General features: G+C 42.9%; 1 protein-coding gene across 2 annotated transcripts in view; it reads right to left on the bottom strand.

Moving 5' to 3' along the window:
- Nucleotides 1–22,884, bottom strand: part of LOC147013521 (uncharacterized) — a 51,476-nt gene that overhangs the window by 3,516 nt on the left and 25,076 nt on the right. For both annotated transcript variants that reach the window (XM_085855380.1, XM_085855379.1), the window contains exons 3-5: nt 15,087–15,116; nt 8,967–9,052; nt 2,467–2,623 (exon numbers count right to left, since the gene is read on the bottom strand). In XM_085855380.1, the coding sequence (XP_085711506.1) occupies nt 2,467–2,623; nt 8,967–9,052; nt 15,087–15,116 (273 nt within the window). The remainder of the gene's footprint in view (nt 1–2,466; nt 2,624–8,966; nt 9,053–15,086; nt 15,117–22,884) is intronic.

Here is a 22,884-nt window from a genome sequence, read left to right as displayed (position 1 = left end):
GTGTCTGATAAGGTTGAAATTTAAAAGATATATTCCCCATGACTACTTGATCATAATTGTGAAGCTTCACGTCGATTGATGAAGCATTTCAAGAGAAATAATTTTTTTAAGATTCTTATTCAATCCAATATAGCTGCCAGACCATGTGACCGATTAATTAGTTGAGAACATCCTGGTATCCGCAAGCTTGGGGAACATGTGAGTGAAGTTTCCTCTTAATCTGTTGAACTGTTCTGGAGAAGAAATAAAAGTTTTAAAAAGTATATTCTTCAAAAAGTTAGAGCTGCCAAACCATGTGACCTATGACATCATAGGTGGAGAAGTTTTTGTTTCTTATGGATGGGTGATCATAACTGTAAAGTTTTGCCTCAATCTGTTCAGCCATTTCAGAGAAAAATACTTTGAAAGGTTTTTATGATAAAAAAACAAATATAGCTGCTGAATCATGTGACCGATGACTTCATCAAAGTCCCCCCCCATACAATTTAGCCCCCCAATGACCCTCAAAATTTTTAATACTGATTGGATAAAGAGTTCAATGTGTGCAATTATGACGTCATAACAAAGCCACCTATGGCATCATAAAACTACATGGTGTTCATAGATTACTTACCCCCACGCAGTCTTGAGAAGGACTGGGTGTGAGCCAACTCTTCTGGTGGCAAATTTGTTATTGCATCTATCTACACTTCTGAGTTAAGGAGTTAAGATGTACAAATTATACTTTGAAAAGTCTGCTACAGAGTACATTCATAAGCCTTAACAAAGTAGCTTTTATTCTGTTCCAAGTATTTTCAAAACTACTAAGGCTGATAAAGATGCCAGAATAGATCACTAAAGTATAAATCGGGAGATGGTTAAAACGCCAAATTGTACTTCTTCGCTTTTTTTTTCACGGGCCGAGCATAATAAGGGCTGAAACGATTGCAATGATTCTCATTTCTAACGTGATTAAGTGACATTGGTCTTGGGCATGAGGCTTTGTTTTATTCACCATGTAATTTCTGAGGAGACATGCATCATCCAAGTAATTTAAGCTATATCAAATAGTCATGTAACATGTGATAAAGTTTCAATTTCCTCCTTTGAACGGTTTTCGATGTCCGCTCTTTACACGAGAACTGCCACTTTATAACTGCTGGCAGTGATGACTGGGTGGAGTTGAGAATTAGATCACTGATTTTGGTTCTTTGTCTCAGGTACACATGTTATCCATAGAACGTACACTTCGTTATTATTGAGCTTTAGATACTCTTGCCTTCGTATGTTCCAAGATTATACCCTTGATTATCATCCGTGATCATTCATTTCCAGAGTGTGATTGGTTCTGCCGAAGACGTTTCCATGGTAGAGAACCAACGCTGGACAGGTTGCTATTCTGTGGCAGGGTGGGAATTTGAGGATACTCTACATTATGGTGGGAATTTGAAATGTGGACAAGGAACCAGCACACAATGGCCTGTTTCAAAAGTGCACCATAACGTCCACCAGTGAATGCCATCAAATGGAACACCCAGCTTAACATCCTTTCAAAGACGGCATACTCCACGATGCAAAGCCATTCCTCTGAAACACCTGGGTGACAGTTTCTAATCAGGACAGTGATCGAACCAAGAAGAAACAATGAAATATCTCTGAGCTGTCCTGCCAACGGTTATACTCACTGTTCTGATGCAAACTTTTAGGGGTTATTGGAGGGGTAAAGGGAAGGGAGAGGGGGTTACTTCCCTTTTGAGTTGACTCCCAGAGTCACTCGACCATAAGTGTTAAACCAAAAATAGGACCACGTGTCCTGAAGCTCACCTGCATCAGGAGAACCAGGCACTCAAACCCACTGCACACCCCTTTAGACCCCGAATGTTTTTTTAATGTCGTGAACAAACTTTAGGACATTACGGGTGATGAAAGTTGTGGTCAAATTTCATCGAAATCATTTGTGTAGTTTCGGAGAAGAAAGCAAATACTTACTTTGAAGTGATCAACCCCCCCCCCCCCATCCCCAACTGTACAACTCCTAATTGAGCACAGATTTTGATGCGGTTAATACACCTTCATTAGGCATCTGATATGAAGATTTTGGCCAAGTTTCATCAAAATTGTGGTTGGTTCAAGCGATAATGATTGAAGTGTTTATGGACTGACTGACTCACTGACTCACGCACGGACACTGCTCAATCGAATAAGCTCACGGACTAAAGTCCAGGTGAGTTAAAAATGGATACAAATCATTCTTCCTTGGAACTAGATGTGAATCTGTCATCACAATGAATCAATGTGACACCCTGAAACAATATGCACCTTTTTGTAACTTGACAAAGCACTGGTTCAATGGTTGTTAAGTTAACTGTTTAGACTTGCACAATCAAATTAAATTTACAAAGGGTATTTACTATTTATTACAATTAGAAGTCAAGTAGTGTAACCTGGGTGATGAGATTAATATCCAGGTTCAGTTGGGGAACTCACCGTAAACTCCGTGTGTGGAAATTTCATGTCGGTCTCCAACTCATTTTTCCTTTCTCCAGATACAAGCGAGTGCGTGACGAATATGTTCTTTTTAAATTCCACGTTGAATTGAAAAGCGATATCATCCGAATCTATTTCTTTCAAGAGGATTTGAAATCTGAATGGGAGGGAGAGAGGGGATGGAGGGATAGAGGGATAGAGGGATAGGGGGATAGAGGGAGAGATTGCAGTGATGAGGGAATGATCACCATTTTGTGCTGGGAGTGAAATTCACTTAAGAAGTACTTTCTTATCTTACATGATTTAACTAACTTTCAGAATGTAACGATAATATTGAACTGTGTCTTCTGGAACCCTCATTAAGTAAAATTTGCACCACACGAGTTTTCAATATTATTTCTAATCGGTCAGGATGTAAATCTGACAACCACAATTTCCCCCTCCATCGTTAATCCACCCACCCCATCTCCTTTTAAATTTTCAGTTTTTCCTTCCTGAGACTTTCCTTCTGTATCCATCTTCTCCACCCCTTGTGTCCTTTCCTGCCCCTCATCCCCATCCCCCTCCCACCCCCACACATTGTTGGTTCAACACTCTCTCTCTCTCTCTCTCTCTCTCTCTCTCTCTCTCTCTCTCTCTCTCTCTCTCTCTCTCTCTCTCTCTCTCTCTCTCTCTCTCTCTCTCTCTCTCTCTCTCTCTCTCTCCCTCCCTCCCTCCCTGCTCTTCCTGCTCACAAAACTGACCAGTCACAACACAAGTGAGGTCACGAATCCCAGGGCATTTTAATGAATTGATTGTTTATTGAAAGTTTCACTGATTTGGGGTTTGCTCACTTTGGGGTTTGAGGTTTATGAACCCACAGACTTCAAATGCTCTTTCTGCCTTCATGAAAGAGGTGCCTGACTCCTCCAAACACAATTGGCCATCACCACAAGGCGTCTTACCTGCGGAAGTTGACGACCACTTCGAAAACCCAGTGGGGAAGAAAAAGCTGCACGTACTTCCTTTGTACAGGGTGATTTTTTTCTTTGCATTCGAGAACCCCAAATAATTCCCCTGCAGTAAAAACTACATCTGTTAGGAACATAATATTTTGTGTAAATGCAGCCACATGTTACAGAAAGACGTGGCATGATCCTGAGAGTTATCAGGAATCCCATGATTTATCACGTGACGCGGCAGTGACATTGACTGGTTTTCACTCAGTCACACCAAGGAAGAATGTGGGAGAATGCGTCTTTCTTGTTGAACATAACATCAAGAATGCATCCTTTAAGGAATGGCAAATTGCATTTAAAAGTCGCTTTGGAGGTCGTAAGAAACCTTCAAAATCAGTGATGTGGAAACTGGGGAAACAGTTCAGAGAAACAGGCTGCGTAAAAGTTGAAAAGCACATGCGCCAGCCAAGTGTTGTTACACCAGAGAAAGTGGATGAAGTATGGGAAAGAACGGGAAAGAACGGGAAAGAATGGAAGCAAGCCCAAATAAAACTCTGAGACGTTAAGCAAAACAAACTCATTTATGTGGATTTAAGGTAATCAATTGTTTGGATCATGTCACGTCTTTCTGTAACATTAGGCTACATGAGCGCAAAATATTAGGTGCCGAATGAACGTAGTTTTTAGTGTATGGGAATTATTAGCTCACCTGGAACATCAAAGGGTGAAGGAGCTCCTTGTTAGCCAACGGCCTTCCATATCTAGTGCCCAACTGTGTCTGCAGACGTCCTCCTGCAGTTGGGTTACTTTTTATGAGGAGGTTGGTGGCAGGATTTGCACTCCGGCCACCGTAAAACTCTTCATTCCGCAAAACACATGAAAAGTACAAAAAACATCTAAAAATCCACTCCATGGGGGTACCTCGTGTGCAGCTGCCCTGCGAAGGGCAGTTTATCGGATGATGGGACTGGGGTAAAGCCTTTGGGACCCCCAATCTTTGATGATAGGAGGGAAACCATGGGTTAACCTTCCCAGGTCAGATTGTGGCAGTGTGTGTCAGGTTGGTGCTGAGGTGTTGTCCTCCAGACGGCGGTTTCCTTGGGTTAACCTGAGACGGTCCCTTTGGGTGGGTGCCTCGAATGTCCTATCCTGAAGAGAGGATGATCACTTGTCTCTGTTATCATCTGAGCTCAAGCATCTGGACATCGGTACTGCAGCACTCTCTGAAGTTTCGGAGACCTGATTGCGGCACGATCATGGCGGGTGGTTTCACCTACTATTGGTCTGGTCGCTCTGATGGTTACCATGCCCAAGGAGTTGCTGTAGCTGTGTCCTATAAGCAGACTACAATGATAACTGAGCTAACACCGGTCAATGAGCGTATTATGAGACTAAGGAATCATCACCCCTTAGGTCTCTGTTTATGCTCCGACTGAGGCAAGTGATCTCACCATGAAGGACGCGTTCTATGCCACGCTCGAGTCCTTGGTTGATCAGTGCCCAAGGCGAGATACTCTTCCAGTCTTGGGGGATTTCAATGCATCGACTGAAACTGATAGGGACGGTTATGAGATGTGTGTTGGTCCCCATGGGTCTGGAACTGTGAACCAGAATAGCACTAAGTTCCTTGACTTTGCAAGAAATCATGGACTTATGGTGGTTGGTTCATTACTTCAGCACCCACAGACTTATCACTTGACGTGGTGTTCCAATGCTGATGGTGTAGCAAAGGAGATCGACTATGTGCTCATTGATGGTCACTGGAGGATGATCCAGAACTGCAGGACCTATCGGAGTGCTCAATTCCTCAATACCCACCACAGGCTTGTTGTAGCAACTCTGAAGTTGCAGCTTAAATCCAGGAGAATGGTATCATCCGAGCCTAGTCTGGATGTTGGTAAGCTCAAGGATGAGAGGGTAGCTGAGGAATTTGCGAACAGGCTGAGTGGACATTTGGGGGGGGGGTCTGGGTGCTTTGGGGGGTCCTGAAGAGTTGTGGAGTGCCTTCAAGACCACTGTCCTTGATGTTGCCGGCAGATGTCTTGGAACTGACCATTGGGCAAAGAAGAATTTTGTCTCTCAAGGGACACTGGATACCATTGACCAGAGTCACAGGGCCAGGCTTAATGGCAGAGGTTAGCTGTTCAGGGAGTTGAGGCATAAAACTGGACGTGCACTAATGGTTGACAAGGAGGCCAGTGTGCGAGGAATCTGTGAGGGGGTAGAGCATCACCAGTGATCAAGTGATTCTCGTCCTGCTTACAGGGGAACTCACACATTGCGTTCCTCCAAGACGGTCCCTCGGTGTACTGCAGTTGGAGCAGAGGGTGGTAGGCTCTTGACAGAGGAGTCCGAAGTGAAGGCCCGCTGGGCCGGTAACTTTGAGTGGCTGTACCAGGCTGATCCATCAGCTGTCAAGTTGGATGTCAAGGGTGTTACTGACCCTATTGCTGACCCTCCAATCAACTGTGGTCCACCTTCGTTTGTGGAAACACAGACTGCGGTGAACGGTTGAAATGGGATAAATCTCCTGGGATCTGTGGCATCCATGATGAACTTCTCAAGGCTGGTGGAAATGCTGCACTCGTGTTGTTGCATGCAGTTCTATGCTCTGCCTGTAACACAGGTATCATCTCAACTGACTGGAAGAGGGCCTTGTTGACACTCTCCGGAAAGGGAAGGGTGATTGCCAAGATTGCAACAACGACTGAGGGGTGACGCTGCTCTCAGTGTCAGGCAAGGTCTTTGCTCAGATAATTCTTGATCGGGTTCGCCACCATCTGCTTGAGCAGCAGTGCCCAGAGCAGTCAGGCTTTACACCAGAGGTCAACGATTGACCGTATCCTTGCTCTTCGGGTCCTCACCGAATGCAGATAAGAGTTTTGGCAGAGGCTGCTTGCAGCTTATGTTTATCGCCGAGAAGCATTTGATTCAGTGAATCGGGATGCCCTCTGGAGGATTCTTGGTCTCTGGAGGATTTCGTGGGTGCCACCAAAACTGATCAATCTGATGTCTGAACTATACTCTGGTACTGAGAGTGCTGTGAGATATAGTAATACCATCTCTGACTTATTTCCAGTTGTTACTGGAGTTTGTCAGGGGTATGTACTGGCACTCACACTTCTCAGCACTTGTATGGACTGGATTCTGGGGAGGATGTCGGAGAGATCAAGCTGCGGTGCATCGTTTGGGAATGTCAAGATCTCTGACCTTGATTTCGCAGATGATGCAGTCTTCTTTGTGGAGACTCTACATATCCTTTTGGGGGTCCTCGAGGTGCTGAAATTGGAGTCAGAACTGCTGGGATTATGAGTTTCCTGGGTCAAAACTACGTTCCATGCTTTCAATGACATTTTGAATACTGCTATCCTGTCTGTACCGGATTGTGGCGAGGATGTTTTGGTCACGGAGAGATTCACTTACCTTGGCAGTGATATTCATGTCTCTGTTGACTGTGAGCCAGAGATCAACAGACATCTGGGTAGGGCCTGGGGAGTTATGGATTCACTGAATCATGGGGTGTGGTAATGCTGGTATCTGTGCGGGAGGACCAAAGTCTGAGTCTTCAGGTCCTTGGTGCTTCCAGTCCTGCTCTATGGATGTGGGACTTGGACTGTGACCAGGGATCTGAGATGGAGAATTAATTCCTTTGGTACCAGGTCTCTCCAGATAATCCTTGGCTATCGCTGGTCGGGCTTTGTATCTAACAAGCGGTTGCTGAGAGACTCAAATGAGATTTGTTACCTCCATAGTCGATGAGCGTCACCTACGGCAGTATGGTCACATGGCTGGTTTTCTTGACACTGATCCTACTCTCCAGATTCTCTCAGCAAGGGAACCTCATAAGTGGAGGAGTCCAATGGGCTGACCACGTGCCTCATAGTTGCAGCAGGTTGATCGGCATCTCAATAAGATGGGGATGGACCAGGTATCTGCCTGGGGGATAGCCAGACGCAGGCCCCAGGAGTACCGGAGGAACGTGGACGCAGCGACACGCTGCTCTGGCGCATGCTCCCATACCTGACCTGACCTGACAATTCAGTGACGTGACATGAAAATACACTTCAAATTTGAAGTCAATCCGATGAAAATTCAGGATTTCAGAAAATTTGTCAGTGAGTCAGTGAGTCAGTCAGTCAGTGAATCCATCCGTAAACGCTTCAGTCATGAACGCTTGAACCAAACACACGATCTTGATGAAACTTGGCTGCAAGCTTCATATCTGATGCCTAACGAAGGTTTATTGACCGCATCAAAATCTGTGCTCATTATGGGGGTTTACGGGGGGGGGGGCGGTTGGACACCCTCCCGAAAATAGGTATTTTCTGTCTTCTCCAAAACTTCAAAAACCATTTCGATGAAATTTAACCACAACCTTCACCACCCGTAATGTGCCAAAGTGTATCGACCGCATCAAAATCTGCACTCATCAAGGAGTCCATGGGGGCGAGGGGTTAACTCCCCCCCCCCAAAATAGATACTTGTTCTCTTCTCTGAAACTTCACACACAATTTTGATGAAACTTGAAACTTGACCACAATCTTCATCACCAGTGATGTGATGGTATCGACCACATCAAAATCTCCACTCATTAAGGGGGTCGACGGGGGGGGGGGGTTTGTATACCTTGTCGAGGCTCGTGAGAGAGCTAACACACAACGCACAGCAAGGGGGGCATGAGACAAGAGGGGAGGGAGTGGGAAGGACAAAACAGTGGGGAACAGAGACATTAGGAGATCTGTGGAAGGGAGAGGGATGGGACAGGGAACATGGGGAATAGAAGATGGACATTACAGGACTTTCAGGAAGGAAAGCAGGGAATTTGAAGGAGGTGAGCTTGGGTGGATTATCGGGGGTAGAAAAGATCGAGGATTTGGATGGGGGATTGCTTATAAGTTAAGGTTTTAACTTCAAATAAAATAGCTTTTGCAATTACTTACCAGTACATAGCACACAGGATGTGTGTGTGTGTGTGTGTGTGTGTGTGTGTGTGTGTGTGTGTGTGTGTGTGTGTGTGTGTGTGTGTGTGTGTGTGTGTGTGTGTGTGTGTGTGTGTGTGTGTGTTTGTGTTTGTGTTTGTGTGTGTGTGTGTGTGTGTGTGTGTGTGTGTGTTTGTGTTTGTGTTTGTGTGTGTGTGTGTGTGTATGAGTGTGTGTGTGTGTGTGTGTGTGTTTTGTTATGTCTGGCTTCCTCTTTTGGACTCTGGTGCAGTAATTACAGCACCGCGACATCGTGCTGTTATATAATTAATTGGCTATTCTGTCCTGTGTCTTCTGTCACACTTATGGCCGCGTACGTCCCTTTGATCTGAGGGCTATAAATAGAAATTTGTCCAACGTCACAACTCTTCCCATCATGCATGCTAATTCACCATGTCTACATTTAAATTTTTTAACTGCAAAATTGTTTCATCATACCTAACCTAGACTTTTACTGCCCCCAGCCGCACGATATCGAAGTATTCGCTTCTTGTTAGTCTTTATTTTCATTGGGGTTCTCAAAAAGAAAAATCACCCTGTACATTTGCGAGATGTGTAATAAATACTGCTTCATGTATCTAACCCTGTGTGGCCTCTGTTTGGAAAGAGTTTGAGGACAATCTTTTGATCGATGATCCAATCGTCAAGGTCGCAAATCCAACTTGACTTCTGCAAAACACAAACATGTTTGTGTGATATCGAGATATTCATTGGGGTTATCATGGAATATGGTAATACTCCATATTAAGGGATGATACGGGAAAAAAATGGCCACCCATTCGAATGTAAACACAATGATACGCTCATAAACTACTAAAGAGTGAAGTTATTACAAGGAAATCCAACACAGGTGGAGGCCATTCAGCCCATCTTACCTCCACGAACACCACACCAACCCATCTGCACAAGATCCAAGGAAGACAATGCCAAAAAAATGTTTTTGATTAATGAAATAAATTATTGTTTGTTTGTTTGTTTTTTGGGGGTTTTTTTGTAGTTTTTGTATATTTTTTTTCCTTTTCTTCCCCTCAAGGGAGGGGGCATTGGCTTGGTTAAAAACACACACCATCAACCACACAACACCCCTTGATAAGACCCCCACCAACAGCACTCCGTACACATGCACACAATCACCCATCAATGCTCAAACTACCGAAAAGTCCTATCAACATCCCCATACCCCTCTATCTCCATAATTTCCAGGTACCTATATAATTCTAATTTAAACTTATCTACTTTTTCTGCTGCCACTACCTTTCCAGGGAGGCCATTCCATGCATTAACGACTCTTTGAGTATAAGACCCCTGCCTTGCTACCGTTTTAACTCTCCTCTTATTTATTCTCTGGCTATGGCCCCTGGTCCTATGACTATGTACTCTGTTGAATAATTCATCTGCACTTATTTTATCTCCACTTTTCATTATCTTAAGCATCTCGATCATATCTCTTCGTAACCGCCTCCTTTCTAGTGACGAAAGCCTTGTCTCCTTCAGCAGCTCCTCATAGCTGAGTCTAGCTCGGCCTGGAATCAATCTAGGAGCCCTGCACTGAACCCACTTGATGGCATCTATGTCCTTCCGGAACTGTGGTGACCAAAACTGCAATATGTGACCAATATTCTTGATGTGGCCCTCACTAAATTCCTGTACAATGTCAACACCACCTCTTTTGATTTATAAATGATTCCTCTCTGAATACAACCTAAACCCTATTTGTTTGACCGAAAGCTACCTTGCACTGCGCTGCCTGCTTACCTCCCATATCTATGACCATCCCCAGATCCTTTTCCTGTGTGACACGCTCCAAAATTACCCCTTGTATCATGTAATCTCTATTTTCATTATTCTTTCCAATCCCCAACACCTTTCACTTGCTCAGGTTAAATTACATCTTCCAATCTTTTGCCCAATCTATACAAGCATCAATACTCTCCTGTATCTGTTCACCACCCCCTCTGCTATCCACCTCACCTACAAGCTTTGTGTCATCTGCAAATTTAGAAATCTTACTTTTTACCCCATTATCCAAATCGTTGATGTAAATAATGAATAGTAATGGTCCAAGTACTGATCCCTGAGGTACCCCACTACTTACATCCTTCCAGCAAGACATCCTCCGACTCACAGCCAGTCTTTGCTTCCTACCACTAAGCCAGTTTCCAATCCAATTCACTACCTGACCAGCCACTCCAAAGCCCTCACTTTGGCTAACAACCTCCGTTGTGGTACCTTATCAAATGCCTTCTTAAAGGCGAGATACACGATGTCCACTGCCTTTCCCTCATCCACTGCTTCATAGAACTCTAAAATATTTGTTAAACAGGAACTTCCTTTGGTAAACCCATGCTGACTACCTTTAATTGGTTTGAATTTGTTTAAATGGTTCCTCATCCGGTCCCCAATTAATATCTCCAACACCTTCCCCACAACTGAAGTCAAACTAACAGGTCTATAGTTTCCCAATTCTTCTGTGGATCCTTTAATAAGTAATGGTGTTTCATTTGCTACTCTCCAATCCTCCGGTACCTGTCCTGACTCCAGTGAGGTGTTGAAAATATCCTTTAATATCTCGCTTACCTGCTCAGCCACCTGCATCAACACTCTCGGGTGTATATTATCAGGACCCGGAGCCTTATCTACTCTTAGATGACCGAGCTGTTCCCTTACTTCCTCCACTCTCACCTGGATCTTCTGTAAAACCCTTCCTCACCTCTTCGATAGATACTCTCAGCTATTGGCAATTCTCCTGACTGTTCTTGTGTAAAAGTTGAAGAAAAATACCTGTTTAATAAGCCTGCTATCTCACTTTCATCACTAACCACTCTCCCGGTGCTATTCCTCAGTGGGCACAAACTGGTCCTAACCTGTTCTTTTCCCCTGATATACTTAAAGAAAACCTTGCTATTATGTTTAATATTCTTAGCCATGTCCTACTCATACTTTCTTTTGGCTTGTCGAGTTATTTTCTTAACTTGCCTCTGCTTACTCTGTTTACTTGTTTAAAATCTAACTTCAGTCCTGTTATTTTAAACCTAATAAATGCCTTCTGCTTCTCCATAATAGCGTTCGTTATCTCACTACTCAACCACCCTGGTCTCTTTCTACATTTAGTTTAACACCTCATTGGAATGTACTTACTCTGCACTCTACACATTTGGTCCTTAAACGTTTCCCATTTCTCTGATGCTGATTGTCCTGTTGTTAGAGTCTCCCAATCTGCATCACCCAACTCTCTCTTCACACCCTCAGAGCTTGCCTTCCTGAAAACTAACAGCCTTTCCCAACTATCCTGAACTCTAACCCTCAACAGAATTTTTGCACACACAATGTTGTGTTCACTTGCTCCAAAATGCTCCCCTACCTCCACCTCCACCTCCTCCACCATATTGAGATCGTTACTTAAAAGGAGGTCGAACACTGCACTCCCCCTCGTGGGCTTATCTACAAACTGGGTTAAAAAGCAATCCTGGACTAAAACTAGGAAATCCTCATGCACTCTTCCCTTTCCCTGTTCCTGGACCCAATCTATCCCTGGCAAGTTAAAATCCCCCATAATCAATACTCTTCCCTTACCACATGCCCTTTTGAAGTCCTCATGTACTCCTCCTTCCTCCTCTTCCTTCCCACCCAGAGCCCTACAAAAGCATCTTACCAGTATATTACTGTTTTTACAATCTCTAATCTCTACCCATACATAATCCTCAACATTTATTCCCTCCTTAATGTCACCCCTTTCTCTTGATACAATGCTGTCCTTTACCCAGATTACTACTCCTCCTCCTAGTCCCTCCTTCCTATCACACCGATACACCTTGTAGCCTTCTAATCCTATCCTCCAGTTACTCTCCTCATTAAATCATGTCTCACTGACTGAAACTATATCGTACTCCTCGCTATCTACTTTGGCTTCAAGTTCTTCCATCTTATTATTTAAACTTCTGGCATTGGTATAGAATATTTTGAACTTTTCCCTTCCTAAAATTTTCCTGCCTGGCCTTACTCATCCAAATTACTTCATCCGTTCCTTCCTTAATAGCTTCCCCATCCTCCGCTGACCTAAAAAAGCCTGAATTCCTTCCTCCATTCCCACTGCAAACCTTGCTACCCCCTTTCTATTTAACATCCGACCATCATTCCGGAAACACTCCCTTTGTCCCCTAAATGATTCCCACTGCTTCTTAAATGTAAAACCTTCCTCCCTACAACATTCTTCCAGCCATTGGTTGACATCTATTGCTCTGCTCATAATTTCTATATTTTTTCCTAATCTTGGAAGAATCCCAGAAAACATTCCCTCACAACCCTTTGCTTTCAGCCGCTTACCCAATATCCTGGATCTATTTTTTCAAAACCTCTGAATAAACTTTCCCTACATCATTCGCACCAAGGTGTACCACAACCAACTTCTTCCTGCCACGACCCGGAACAATATTGTTTACCCTTCCTTCAATGTCCCTAACTCCCACTCCTTCAAGACGACACAGAATTCTGTGTCTACAATCTTTCCTGCAGAACGAAGAATCTACATATTTAATAATCTCATCACCCACAAAAACTGTCTCTCATATCTCATCTCCACCAATTTCCATTGCTGCACCTCCACCACTGCCCGCACCAGATGTACATCTGCTACTGCTCGCACCCGCTGCACCTCCACCAGTGCTTGCACCTGCTGCACCTCTGCCAGTGCCCACACCTGCTGCACTTCCTCCAGTGCCCACACCCGCTACACCTCCGCCATTGCCCGCACTCGCTGCACCTCCGCTACTGCCTGCACCCACTGCACCTCTGCCACTGCCTGCCCCCTTTGCACCTCCGCCACTGCCCGCCCCCTTTGCACCGTCCCCACTGCCCACTCCCGCTACACCGTCCCCACTGCCCACCCCCATTGCACCGTCCCCACTGCCCACCCCTGCTGCACCTCCGCAACTGCCCGCCCCCATTGCACCATCACCACTTCCACACTCCTCAACAACCTCACTTTATAACCTGAAGAAAATATCGACAAATTTCTCACATTTTGCGACTTGCTGCAAATAATTATTGATGCATTCTTTCAACCCCACTGCCTGCCCTTCCTCAAGTGGACGATTTCCTCACACTTCCCACAACAATAAGAACCCTCTGCTTCCCAATTGTTGACGTGGCCCACATTGAGCAACTGTGACATTTTATGTCCTCCTCATCCTTTCTCCTTTGCTCTCCATTTATAACCTTCTTCACCTCCATACTTCCAAGGCCCCAACTGACTTCATGCTAAACTTATCACGAGGCCTCGCCATGATTTTTTCAATAAACTAACTCAACTACCCACTAAAACTGTTATGAACACGAAAAAACAGAAGTACAGTTCCACAGACCTTGACACAAATCTCGACAACAAAATCCGCAAAACACTTAAGCATCAGAGGGAAATTTATCTTAAGAGGGCCTGGAAGGAGAGCTTGCCACCTCGTCGTCCTCGTGCGCCCCAGAACCCAGAAACCTTGAGTAGCTTTCACTAAAAAACAACGTTATAATTATTAAGATGTTTCATGGAGATGTTCACAAACAGGAATCTTTATAAACAGCTGTGTGTGACGGGTGGAAAAAAAAAACTAATTTACAAAATATGTCATTACCGCAAATGGCTCAGAAAATGGATGATCTCAAACATATTTTGATTTGAAACTCACAAAGAGAAACATATAACCTTTGTACAGCAAATCCGACAACCAAATGCTTTAGAAACAGGCATGATGACAAAGGAAAACCTCATATAGAACCTCTGTAAGATACGGGATGAAATTTTGCCACCACGGCATCCAACAGGCATAGCATGTCCAAACACGCACGGAGAGTCTGTACAGATCCAAATCTACCCATATGTACGTCCGCGTGTGCTATATACGCACCTCTTCTTTGTTACTGTCGACTATATCTCCCTGTCAGGACACACAAACGAAGGGTAAGTGGCTTAAGCACTAAAGCAAGCACTCCAGCGGACTGCCCTGTGCCCGCGAGGGACACCGCCGCATAACAATCAAATCGGTAAACATTTCTCCCTTGTTTGTTTGTTTTTTTGAGATTTCATCCCACTAATTTTTGCAGTTTTTTTTTTAATGTTTTTGTTCTTTTCAAGTAAAAATGTAAGGAGATCTTTGAGAAGCTGGAAACACTTGATTCCAAGTAAATTTACCAACATTGTTATGGAGCCTGTGTGGGCCGATTGTACCTTGAATACATGTGGTATCGTCTCCCAGTCATCAGTTTATCAGTACTATCCTGTATATTCCTTCAATTAACTTTATATCATCAGAATTTTTCCAATTACTTTCATCTCTTACCACAACAACTTCTACTATCACTACCACTGTATCGGCCCCAATTAATCCCATCTTCTTGTGTGGAAATCCCATCTCAGAAAAGTTTTCCACCCAAGTCTTTCAAGAACCAACTGGCCAGGCTAGATGTACAACTGAAACTGATGACCAACCATGTTAACATCCCTTTGATGAACTGAGAAACATCACACTTTGTGAAATGTGAAACATGCGAAGCACCAAGGTCACACTTTACGAGTACTATCCAGTTGAAGAGATTCAAACCCAGGCTTTTTTGGCAGCTCAAAGACAAGTCGACCTCCTCTTAGCTATTCGGACCATCATGATGTTACAGTGAAATAGTAAGTCGACATTGTTTGTTTGTTTAGAGCCTTACTCACTTTTTTGGCTTCAATGAACTTTAGTTCAATCTGCAAAAGATGGAAACACAGAAGAAATATCAAGAATCAAATTATTTCACACTTTGAAATCTTTCATGAATATCGTTTTTTCTTATTATGACAATAATAGTTAAATTTTAGAAATTTATCTTTTCAGGAAAACCCAAAATATCAGGGAGCCGTCACAAATTATTCACTGAAATCTCTGTTTGGGGGTGTTTCGGTCCAGTGTGACGTGAACGATTGTTCGTTTATCATTCGATATGGAACGAATTACTTGTTATGCAGGCTGATTTTATTTTATTTGAGAACCCCAAATAATTCCAATCTCCCAAAAAACGATATCTGTTGGGAACCTAATATTTTGCATAAATGTAGCCTAATGTTACAAAAGTTGGTTTCATCTTTCTGGACATGTAAATTCATAAAACCCTCGTGTATGGCTGAGTGAACAACCTTATGCAATGCAATAAAAGCCATTGCATTCCGTGAAAATTGGCGTTTGGTGTGCTGTAAGTTGGCAAAGAATTATTGGCCCAATTTTGTTCTGAGAAACACTAAACTCAGAATGTTACATCAACATAATCTATGAGTTTCTTGCCCTCACTAAATTCCTGTACAATGTCAACACCACCTCTTTTGATTTATAAATGATCCCTCTCCGAATACAACCTAAAACCCTATTTGCTTTACCTCTTGCTACCTTGCACTGCGCTGCGTGCTTACCTCTCATATGTATTACCACCCCCAGATCCTTCTCCTGTGTGACACACTCCAAAATTACCCCTTGCATCCTGTAATCTCTATTTTCATTGTTCTTTCCTATCACCAACACCTTACACTTGCTCAGGTTAAATTACATCTGCCAATCTTTTGCCCAATCTCTGTAAGCATCAATACTCTCCTGGATCTGATCACCACCCCCTCTGCTACCCACCTTACCTCCAAGCTTTGTCATCTGCAAATTTGGAAAGTGAACTCTTTACCCCATTATCCAAATCGTTAATGTAAATAACGAATATAAATCATGTTATAAGCATTTAAAAGCCATTACTTTGATTCTCAAGCGTTTTCTGAACTACTAACACTTTAAAAAACCGGAGAGGAGGGATGGGGGGAGGGAACGGGAGGGAGGGAACGGGAGGGAGGGAACGGGAGGGAGGGGACACATCCGGACAAGTCTGGAGGCAAACCCCACCCAGACCTAACCACCGTCTGGATATGCCAAGAGAGAGAGAGAGAGAGAGAGAGAGAGAGAGAGAGAGAGAGAGAGAGAGAGAGAGAGAGAGAGAGAGAGAGAGAGAGAGAGAGAGAGAGAGAGAGAGACAGAGACAGAGACAGAGACAGAGACAGAGACAGAGAGAGACAGAGACAGAGACAGAGACAGAGACAGAGACAGAGACAGAGACAGAGACAGAGACAGACAGAGACAGAGACAGAGACAGAGACAGAGACAGACCGAGACAGAGACAGAGAGGCGGGAGGGGGGGGAGTTATCAGAGAGAACATGTTTTGCTTTGTGAACAACACACACAAGCAAACAAACAAACAAGCCGGTAGGTGACGAGGGATCCGCTAGGATCGAAGCGCTGGATACAATGCTTTTCATTCTGACCGATCCACCGACGAAGATTCATTGCCAAGACGCATTGGTTCACATACAATTGTTCCTCTGCCTGGCAAGATTTTTCCGATTGCGTATTTTGCCAACTGGCACTCCTCATAAAAAATGACGGTAAATAGACACCCTATTTTTGAAGGACTTGCATTTGAAAAATAAAACCTAAATCAAAAATTGGTTCGAGTAAAATTTTCTAAATATCTCGAAGTGTTTAATTCCGAAGTCTCGTTTCTCCACATTCAAAACTGTAGGACAAGTATTGAAAATAGTGAACGTGGTTTTTAGGCCGCTGCATAGCAACGGGTGGTTGCTGAGCAACGAAACTCAAACGCGCACACTCCCAGCCTATATGGCATCTGTTCGCCAAGTTTCATCGAATTCGGTTTGCTGGTTTGTGCTGTGGAGCCTCGCGTTGCAGACACACACACACACACACACACACACACACACACACACACACACACACACACACACACACACACACACACACACACACACACACAGACGGAAAACCCGACAATAAGGGATATCTAGCGAATCCAAACGAACACACACACACACACACACACACACACACACACACACACACACACACACACACACACACACACACACACACACACACACACGGCCGATATCTGCGATTTTTCAGGAATCGGCAGGTTGCAATCCGTGTGATTACTGACTGCAGTACCTCCTGAAACAACAAGGACAATAAGGAAATCCAACACAGGTGGAGGCCATTCAGCCCATCTTGCCTGCACGAACACCACACCAACCCATCCACACAAGATCCAAGGAAGAAAATGCAAAAAACAAGTTTTTAATTAACGAAATAAAAAATTGTTTTTATTGTTTTTTTTGTTTGTTTTTTTTGTGAATTTTTTTTTCATTTTCTTCCCCTCAGGGAGGGGGTGTGGGCTTAGTTAAAAACACACAACATCAACCACACAACCTCCCTTGACAAGACCCCCACCAACAGCACTCTGTACACAATCACCCATCAACACTCAAACTACCTAAAAGTCTAATCAACATCCGCAAACTCCTCCATCTCCATAACTTCCAGGTACCGATATAATTCTAATTTAAACTAATCTATTTTTTTCTGCTGCCAATACCTTTCCAGGGAGACCATTCCATGCATTAAGTACTCTCTGAGTATAAGACCGCTGCCTTGCTACCGTCTTAACTCTCCTCTTCTTAATCTCAAGATATGGCCCCTGGTTCTATCACTATCGACTCTGTTGAATAATTAATCTTCACTTATTTAATCTCTACCTTTCATTATCTTAAACATCTCCATCATATCTCCTCGTAACCGCCTTCTTTCTAGTGAATAATGCCCTGTCTCCTTCAGCCCCTCCTCATAGCTAAGTCTAGCGAGGACCGGAATCAATCTAGTAGCCCTACGCTGAACCCTCTCTATGGCATCTATGTCCTTCCGGAACTGTGATGACCAAAACTGTACACAATATTCTAGATGTGGCCCTCACTAAATTCCTATACTATGTTAACACCACCCCTTTTGATTTACAATTGATCCCCCTCCGAATACAACCTAAAACCCAATTAACTTTACCTATAGCTGCCTGGCACTGTTCTACCTGCTTACCTCCCATATCTATGACCATCCCCAGATCCTTCTCCTGTGTGACACGCTCCAAAATTACCCCTTGTATCATGTAATCTCTAGTTTCATTGTTCTTTCTCATCCCCAACACCTTACACTTGCTCAGGTAAAATTACATCAACCAATATTTTTCCCAATCTATACAAGCATCAATACTCTCCTCTATCTGATCACCACCCCCTCTGCTATCCACCTTTCCTCCAAGCTTTGTGTCATCTGCAAATTTAGAAATCTTACTCTTTACCCCATTTTCCAAATCGTTGATGTAAATAATGAATAGTAATGGTCCCAGTACTGATCCCTGAGGTACCCCGCTACTTACATCCTCCCAGCAAGACATCCTCCCACTCACAGCCAGTCTTTGCTTCCTACCACTAAACCAGTTTCCAATCCAATTCACTACCTGACCAGCCACTCCACAAGCCCTCACTTTGGCTAACAACCTCCAATGTGGTACCTCATCAAATGCCTTCTTAAAGTCGAGATATACGATGTCCACTGCCTTTCCCTCATCCACCCAATCAGACACTGCCTCGTTGAACTCTAAAATATTTGTTAAACAGGAACTAACTTTGGTAAACCCATGCTGACTACCTTTAATTGGTTTGTATTTGTTTAAATGGTTCCTCATCCGGTCCCCAATTAATATCTCCAACACCTTCCCCACAACTGAAGTCAAACTAACAGGTCTATAGTTTCCCAATTCTTCTGTGGATCCTTTAATAAATAATGGTGTTACATTTGCTACTCTCCAATCCTCCAGTACCTGTCCTGACTCCAGTGAGGTGTTGAAAATATCCTTTAATATCTCGCTTACCTGCTCAGCCACCTGCATCAATACTCTCGGGTGTATATTATCTGGACCCGGAGCCTTATCTACTCTTAGATGACCGAGCTGTTCCTTTATTTCCTCCACTCTCACCTGGATCTTCTGTAAAAACCCTTCCTCACCTCCTCGATAGATACTCTCAGCTATTGGCAATTCTCCTGACTGTTCTTGTGTAAAAGTTGAAGCAAAATACCTGTTTAATAAGCCTGCTATCTCACTTTCATCACAAACTACTCTCCCGGTGCTATTCCTCAGTGGGCACAAACTGGTCCGAACCTGTTCTTTTCCCCTGATATACTTAAAGAAAACCTTGCTATTATGTTTAATATTGTAGCCATGTCCTTCTCATACTCTCTTTTGGCTTGTCGAGTTATTTTCTTCAATCGCCTCTGTTTACTCCGATAGTGATATAAATCTACCTCCAGTCCTGTTATTTTAAACCTAATAAATGCCTTCTGCTTCTCCTTAATATCGTTCCTTATCTCACTGCTCAACCACCCTGGTCTCTTTCTACTTCTAGTTTAACACCTCATTGGAATGTACTTACTCTGCACTCTACACATTTGGTCCTTAAACGTTTCCCATTTCTCTGATGCTGATTGTCCTGTTGTTAGAGTCTCCCAATCCACATCACCCAACTCTCTCCTCACACCCTCATAGCTTGCCTTCCTGAAAACTAACAGCCTTTCCCTACTATCCTGAACTCTAACCCTCAACAGAATCTTTGCACACACAATGTTTTGTTCACTTGGTCCAAAATGCTCCCCTACCTCCACCTCCTCCACCTCCTCCACCACATTCGGATCGTTACTGAAAAGGAGGTCGAACACTGCACTCCGCCTCATGGATTATCTACAAACTGGGTTAAAAAGCAATCCTGGACTAAAACTAGGAAATCCTCATGAACTCTGCCCTTTCCCTGTTTCTGGACCCAATCTCTCCCTGGCAAGTTAAAATCCCCCAAAATCAATACTCTTCCCTTACCACATGCCCTTTTGAATTCCTCATGTACTCCTCCTTCCTACTCTTCCATCCCACCCAGAGCCCTATCAAAGCATTCTTCCAGTATCTTACTGTTTTTACAATCTCTAATCTCTACCCATACATAATCCTCAACATTTATTCCCTCCTTAATGTCACCACTTTCTCTTGATACAATGTTGTCCTTTACCCAGATTACTACTCCTCCTCCTATTCCCTCCTTCCTATCACACCGATACACCTTGTAGCCTTCTAATCCTGTCCTCCAGTTACTCTCCTCGTTAAATCATGTCTCACTGACTGCAACAATATCGTACTCCGAGCGATATACTTTGGCTTCAAGCTCTTCCATCTTATTATTTAAACTTCTGGCATTGGCATAGAATATTTTTTTAACTTTTCCCTTCCTGAAATTTTCCTGCCTGGCCTTACTCATCCCAATTACTTCATCTGTTCCTTCCTCAATAGCTTCCCCATCCTCCGCTGACCTAAAAAAAGCCTGAATTCCTTCCTTCATTCCCACTGCAAACCTTGCTGCCCTCTTTCTATTTAACATCCGGCCATCATTCCGGAAACACTCCCTTTGTCCCCTTAATGATTCCCACTGCTTCTTAAATGTAAAACCTTCCTCACTAAAACATTCTTCCAGCCTACTCAGGGAGACTATGCAACCCCGTGGGATTTTGATGATTAGAAGATCCCACCGATATGAATGTGTTAAATAGGTACCAAAGAACATGAAAAACCATGTTGGCAATTTTGAAAGTGTTGCAGAGGGCAGCCATCTTGGATTTCAAAATGGCCGCCATTTTATGTCTATATTTGCCCTGAATGTGGATACGAATATCGTAAAAAGCTGTTTTTTTTTGTAAAATCTACATTTATCAAGACAAACAATTAGTGAAATACACATTTCTTGTGAACAGCTGAAATTCCGTTAAAATTTTCAGCCATATTGAGTTTCAAAATGGCCATCTTTATGGCTTATTCTTGAATATATGTATATATTATCATTTCAGTGACAGTGACGCGTTTAACATGCTTCATAAGATCACCCCTATATGAATGTTATATTGGGACCAAAGAACATGAAAAGCCATATTTACAGTTTTCGTGTTGCAGAGGGCAGCCATCTTTCATTTCAAAATTAGTGACAAACAATTAGTGAAATACACATTTCTTGTGAACAGCTGAAATTGTATTCAAAATTTTCAGCTATATTGAATTTCACAATGGCCACCTTTATGGCTTATTCTTGAATATATATATATATATATATATATATATATATATATATATATATATATATATATATATATATATATATATATATATATCTTCTCTTCTTCTTCTTCTTCTTCTTCTTCTTCTTCTTCTTCTTCTTCTTTCGGCTGCTCCCGTTAGGAGTCGCCACAGCGGATCATCCGTATGATCCGCATAGTGATTTGGCACATGTTTTACGCCGGATGCCCTTCCTGACGCAACCCTGGTCGCCTCTTACGACACAGGGATAAGGTACACCTATTTTAACCGGGGTATACACCGGCCCAGTACACTGGTACTCATTTCGCCGACCTCGGAAGGATGACAGGCTGAGTCAACCCCCTGGTGTATTAATTCAGTGGCCCAACGGGGCTTGAACTCAGGACCTCTTGGATCCCAAGCCGCTGCCCTAACCACTGCGCCAACACCAGGCTACATACATACATGTATATATATATATATATATATATATATATATATATATATATATATATATATATATATATATATATATATATATATATATATATATATATATATATATACATATACATATATATATATATACACATACATACATACATACATACATACATATATGTATACATACATACATATAAATGTATGTATGTGTATATATGTGTATATATGTATATTCAGTGGCCCAACAGGGCTTGAACTCAGGACTTTTTGGGTCCCAAGCCACTGCCCTTATCACTGCGCCAACACCAGGCTTTAATGTTAATGATGTGTTAATAAGGGTACATGTTATATATGATGTCTTAATAAGGGTCCATGTAATATATGATGTGTTAAAAAGGGTCCATGTTATATATGATGTGTTAATAAGGGTCCATGCTATATATGATGTGTTAATAAGGGTCCACGTTATATATGATGTGGTAACAAGGGTCCATGTTATATATGTGTGTTAATAAGGGACCATTGTATATATGATGTATTAATAAATATCCATGTAATATATGATGTGTTAATAAGGGTCCATGTTATATACCACGTGATAATATAAATCCATGTTATATACCATTAGTTAATAAAGGGTCCATGCAATACAACCTGTATATGCCTGGTGTTGGCTTAATGGTTAGGGTGGTGGGCTTAGGATCCGAGTATCCTGAGTTCAAATCCCACTCGGCTGTTGAATTAATACCAGGTGGGGTTGACTCTGCCTGTCATCCTTCCGAGGTCGGCAAAATGAGTGCCAGCATGCTGGTATCCTGTGTCGGAGTGGCGACCTGTCCAGGATTGTACCCAATAGCCAAGGAGACTGCTTTGGCAGCACCAACGCTCTGCACAGAGTATGGTCCCAGTGGATGGATGGAATACAACCTGTGTTAATAATTCTCCATTGTGGTCCTTATTTGCAGGTAAGGTTATATATATATATATATATATATATATATATATATATATATATATATATATATATATATATATATATATATATATA

Source organism: Eptatretus burgeri, chromosome 14 (genome assembly GCF_056783735.1).
Source record: "Eptatretus burgeri isolate ZD-2024b chromosome 14, Ebu_testis_v1, whole genome shotgun sequence".
NCBI classification, from domain to species: Eukaryota; Metazoa; Chordata; class Myxini; order Myxiniformes; family Myxinidae; genus Eptatretus; species Eptatretus burgeri.
Note: the sequence above shows the minus strand (reverse complement) of the source record. Positions and strands in the feature narration are given on the sequence as shown.